Source organism: Borostomias antarcticus (assembly GCF_949987555.1).
Source record: "Borostomias antarcticus genome assembly, chromosome: 17".
Taxonomy (NCBI): Eukaryota; Metazoa; Chordata; class Actinopteri; order Stomiiformes; family Stomiidae; genus Borostomias; species Borostomias antarcticus.
In genome coordinates this window covers 14,818,012-14,823,373 of record NC_140250.1, presented here as the reverse complement: position 1 = coordinate 14,823,373, position 5,362 = coordinate 14,818,012, and the positions used below count along the sequence as shown (strand labels likewise).

At 49.7% G+C, this 5,362-nt stretch overlaps 2 protein-coding genes across 2 annotated transcripts in view; one reads left to right on the top strand and one right to left on the bottom strand.

Moving 5' to 3' along the window:
- LOC311320040 (cohesin subunit SA-2) overlaps window positions 1-4,432 on the top strand; it is a 13,908-nt gene extending 9,476 nt beyond the window's left edge. The window contains exons 25-30 of the mRNA XM_084451688.1: window positions 1,139-1,278; window positions 1,622-1,723; window positions 2,518-2,672; window positions 3,249-3,377; window positions 3,479-3,754; window positions 3,932-4,432. Of these exons, the coding sequence (XP_084307814.1) occupies window positions 1,139-1,278; window positions 1,622-1,723; window positions 2,518-2,672; window positions 3,249-3,377; window positions 3,479-3,754; window positions 3,932-4,067 (938 nt within the window). The 3' untranslated portion in view covers window positions 4,068-4,432. The remainder of the gene's footprint in view (window positions 1-1,138; window positions 1,279-1,621; window positions 1,724-2,517; window positions 2,673-3,248; window positions 3,378-3,478; window positions 3,755-3,931) is intronic.
- Window positions 1-5,362, bottom strand: part of LOC311320209 (histone H3.2) — a gene marked incomplete at its 3' end in the record, with an annotated part of 298,720 nt that overhangs the window by 84,346 nt on the left and 209,012 nt on the right. The gene's annotated exons all lie outside the window — the stretch shown is intronic.

Below are 5,362 nucleotides of genomic sequence, written 5' to 3'. Positions count from 1 at the left end.
AGGGATGCCTTCACTAATTTCTGGAGTTATTCCTGTTAATACATGCAGGTATTATATGCACGGCTGCAGTCACAGTTAATAACCCTACAACCGCACTAGGCGCTACATATTCATCTGTTCATATTCCCCTCTGCAAGCAGCACCCCGTCACCTGACCTGCTATTATGTAGGAAACCCTGTAATACATTCAGGGTCATAATTGGTCCAGGAGGACGGAGTGTAGTACATTGAGTTTCCATGCAAAGGTAGTGGTGCATGGAATTGTCCGGAAGGTGTTGTACATTTCAGTAAAAAAGAAAACCATTTGTAACAATTTGAACCCTCTGAAAAAAGGTCCAAGATAAAAGCCTTTCCAGCTCTGTAAAGGTCCAGGTTGAACCTTTTCCAGGTCCATAAAGTGCTGGTTGGAACCAAGTCACTGGATGAATGACACGATTGGTGTTGCGTTCTTTACAGATGTGTTGTTTCAGCAATATTTCATTCATTATTTATTTATTACAGGGGAAGAAGCTTTAAAGCAACAACAGAAAAACAAAACAAAAAACACCTTGTGAATGCATGCATGAAACCCATTTGTAAAATACAGAGAAATGATACAAGAGTATGATTGTATGAATGTTTGTATGATCAGAATAATGGTACTGTGTATCCCCAGCAACAGCTTGTGTCTGAGACTCAGCCTGTGACCACACATGTCCAGATATGTCAATAACGGATTCTCTCCCATGCTCTAACAAATGCAATATGGGCCGATTGGTTTTGAACATGTAATAAAAAAGATATTGCTTTATTTGATTCCTCATAGCGGTCTCAGTGTAGACTCACACTGCTTTCTATTAAGTGGCGGAATTGAGATGACTCTCAGGGCGAAGGTATTAAGTTAAGTTATGAAATAAGGGCAATCTCTTTCCGTGAGAAAACAGCGTTAACTCCGGCTCGCCTCGCTGGCGTTTTTATTAGCCTTGAGGAAGATTGAAGCCACATGGTGTCATAACTCTCTCTGCTCTTATGTTACCTTTGATTTCCACCTGTTAAATCCATTGTCCCGAAACAAACTAAAAGACTTTCCCTCTATCATCTATCTCCCACTCGCTGTCTCTCTCTCTTTCTCTCTCTCTCTCTCTCTCTCTCTCTCTAGTCAGTGATGGGGGGTCTGAACTGGGCAGGCTGGAGACCCTTCACAGGCGGAGGACCCACCTGGCAGCCTTCAGTAAACTCATAGTCCACAGTGTGCTGGAGATGAGCATGGCGGCAGAGGTCTTCAAGTACTACATGAAGGTAATGAGAAGGACCACATGGAGATGTCCAGTCCCGTGGTGTGGTAGTTACTGAACATCTATTATTAACACATACTCATCAATACCACCGTGAGAGCCGTAGACAGACGCCATCAAAGTTGAACGGTGTGAGAGAATACTACACCTTTTGCGTGTGTGTGTGTGTGTGTGTGTGTGGGAGAGAGCCAGAACCCTCTCACCAGCATTCTTGCCAATTGTGCCAATCTGAGTAACAAACACAGGAGAGGGAACTGAACGCTCCATTTGTCCTTGTCTGTCTCTCTCTCTCTCTCTCTCCCTCCCTCCCTCTCTCTCTCTTTCCGTCTCTCTCTCTCTCCATCCAGTATTATAATGACTTTGGTGACATCATAAAGGAGACTCTGAGTAAGACCAGACAGATGGATAAGATAGAGAGCGCTCGCACGCTGGTGCTGTGCCTGCAGCAAGTATGTCTCTCTCTCTCTCTCTCTCTCCCTCCCTCCCTCCTTTCATCTCAGTCCTGGACATTACTTAGAGATTAAGTTTACTTTATGGTCTTGTCTATGTCCCTTGTGTCCCCTCTCTCCGCTCTCTCACCTCTCCCCCTCGCTCCATGCCCCCTACCCCCCACCCCTCCGGTCCCCCTCGCTCCCTGTCCCCTACCCCCCACCCCTCCGGTCCCCCTCTCTCCCTGTCCCCTACCCCCCACCCCTCCGGTCCCCCTCTCTCCCTGTCCCCTGCCCCCCACCCCTCCGGTCCCCCTCTCTCCCTGTCCCCTACCCCCTACCCCCCCACCCCTCCGGTCCCCCTCTCTCCCTGTCCCCTACCCCCCACCCCTCCGGTCCCCCTCTCTCCCTGTCCCCTACCCCCCACCCCTCCGGTCTCCCTGTCCCCTACCCCCCACCCCTCCGGTCCCCCTCTCTCCCTGTCCCCTACCCCCCACCCCTCCGGTCCCCCTCTCTCCCTGCCCCCTACCCCCCACCCCTCCGGTCCCCCTCTCTCCCTGTCCCCTACCCCCTACCCCCACCCCTCCGGTCCCCCTCTCTCCCCTGCCCCCCACCCCTCCGGCCCCCCTCTCTTCCTGTCCCCTGCCCCCTTCCCCCCACCCCTCCGGTCCCCCTCTCTCCCTGTCCCCTACCCCCCACCCCTCCGGTCCCCCTCTCTCCCTGTCCCCTGCCCCCCACCCCTCCGGCCCCCCTCTCTCCCTGTCCCCTGCCCCCTACCCCCCACCCCTCCGGCCCCCCTCTCTCCCGTACCCCAGTTGTTTGTGCGTCTGAAGCAGGAGCAGGACAGTGGGGGGACCTGCAGCCCAGGGGTCCAGACCTTCAGCAGCATCAAGGAGCTGGCAAGACGCTTCTCTCTCACCTTCGGCTGGGAGCAGATTAAGTCCCGTCAGTCCCTCGCCATGATCCACAGGTAGGAACCATGAACAACAGATAGGAACCATGATCCACAGGTAGGAACCGTGATCCACAGGTAGGAACCATGATCCACAGGTAGGAACCATGATCCACAGGTAGGAACCATGAACCACATATAGGAACCATGATCCACAGGTAGGAACCATGAACCACATATAGGAACCATGATCCACAGGTAGGAACCATGATCCACAGGTAGGAACCATGAACCACATATAGGAACCATGATCCACAGGTAGGAACCATGAACCACATATAGGAACCATGATCCACAGGTAGGAACCATGATCCACAGATGGGAACCATGATCCACAGGTAGGAACCATGAACCACAGATAGGAACCATGATCCACAGGTAGGAACCATGAACCACAGATAGGAACCATGATCCACAGGTAGGAACCATGATCCACAGATAGGAACCATGAACCACAGATAGGAACCATGAGGTTATTGTAGATTCTTTACTGTTCTTTGAGTGTCTCACTTACCCCTGTGTGTTTGTGTGTGTGTGTGTGTGTGTGTGCCTGTGTGTGTGTGTGTGTGTGTATGTGTGTGCGCGCACGTTCAGGGACGGTATAGAGTTTGTGTTCCAGGGGTCTGTCCAGAGCCCTGAGAAGCATTGTCCTCCATACCTCTCCTACCTCACCATCCTCAGTGAGTTCTCCAGCAAGCTGCTCAAACCAGACAAAAAGACAGTGTAAGTGGGGTGTGTGTGTGTGTGCTCTATCTCCGTGCACGCACAGTGTAAGTGACTGTGTGTGTGGGTGTATAAACCCTAAGCTGTACTTCTCCATCCAGGTACTCCTACCTGCAGAGGTGTGCTGGGGAGCAGACCATGAGCACCAGGGAGGAGGGCTGGCAGCCAATTGTCTACTATCGGGCCTCACTATTGGCCACTGGAGTTGAAGGGGAGGATGCTGTGTCCTTTGTCAGCTCTGATACGCTGAAGCAGCCGTCTCTGGCCAATCGCTCGCGCTCGCCCTCAGTCAGACTCCTCCCCCAGGTGGATGGCCCCGTCCCTGTCACCACGGAGATAAAGGGGAAGAGAGCTCAGGGACCCAGCCAGAGCACCAGGTAACTCAAGACAAGACATCAGCACTAGGTTAAACCAGATTAGTAGGCAGTAGTCAGTCTCTTCACCAGCACCCTGGTGACCTGGTTAAGAGCCTGCTTTTAAACTAAAAACTTGGGGAGGGATGTCCATCAAATAGAGCATTCAAACTGTTCAGACTGTGGCCCTGTCTTTCCCAGCCCTGAGGAGAAGAAGGTAGAAGCAGATCCATCTGCTGTTGCCAAGGAGCCCCTGGCGACCACAGTGAGGTCAGCAGGAACCACCGAGACCACCAATGAGGAAGTGGATGTGGACACCGTGGAGGTTGACCTGTGACCTGGAAGCGGACATGAACATTAGAGGACCTTAGGCAGTAAAGAGATACGCGCCACTTTGATCTACCTTAAATGGTAGAATACACAACCATGACGGGCACACTCTGACACTTAGTTTGCACTAGTATTTGTAATTAAGTGTGTTGTGCTCATGTCGGCAGAATGTCGGAAGGAACGGTAGTTGCACAGTGCTGTCCTTGAATGATATGAGCCATTACCGGCTCAAGCACTTTCTATTTACTGTAAATACAGAGAAACCAATTCTGTAATTGCTGGTACTGTATTACATCTGACTCACTGCTGGGCTAAGCTCTGGGGGAAAGTCATTCTGGAGACAAACACGGGGATCAAACCAGTACTTTCTCAAGCTTAGGATAAGTAAGCAGTACAATTAAGCTTGTTTGTATTAATACTGTAGCTTTTAAGAAAGCTAATGGGCTGGATCTGGTTTTGACATAAAAGTATGTTGGCATAAAATAAATGTTAAATGAAACAACCTCATCTTGTAACAGCAATATTTGAATGTTGATATATTCATTTTTACTTGAATGGGTGAAAAAGTAGAAACATAGTTTGTGCTCTTTTCAACTAGTTAAAAAATATTTTTTTCCTAGGTGCGTGAGCCAAATGAATATGAATAAAAATGGAAGGTGCTCACACACTGACCACACAGGTTAAGGATTCAAAAATAGATTCTCAATCTTTTCAAAACATTGAAATGCCCGTTCATTTCAGTGAGTGTTCCATCTCACCGCGTCGGCTCGTGAACTATTTCCCCAGTCCGCAGTCCCCAGGGGGGCGCCGTAGCGGGGGGTTCGCCCAGGGTGGCATATCAACTAGAAACGCCAGTGTTACAGGGCATAACAATAATAGATCGCCACACAGAGAAAAAGTAATTTAAAGTTCCATTACGGGCAGTAAATGAATGGGGTACAGCAGTAAATTAATGTACTTACAGCATACAATCACAATATAGAATCATCAATCATCATCCAGACCCCCATTTTTTGGGATATACAGTACCTTTGGCTAAAGTGTAGCTAGGTTACCAAATGTCATGTTTTTATCACAAAATGCACAACTGTTGTAGATCATTTAGTACTCCACTAGTCAGGCTGTAGGCAGACGTTGTTCCTCCTTACTGCTGTGCCTCATTCATTTACTGCAAATATTGAAACTTTTTCTCGAGTTCAGGGTTGGTCTGGCAGAGCAGCTCTCGCGTTAGTAACGCTTCCTGGTTACCAAGGGAACGGGATCTAGCGGTAGTTGAAGCGGGTAAACCGGTGAAATGAATAG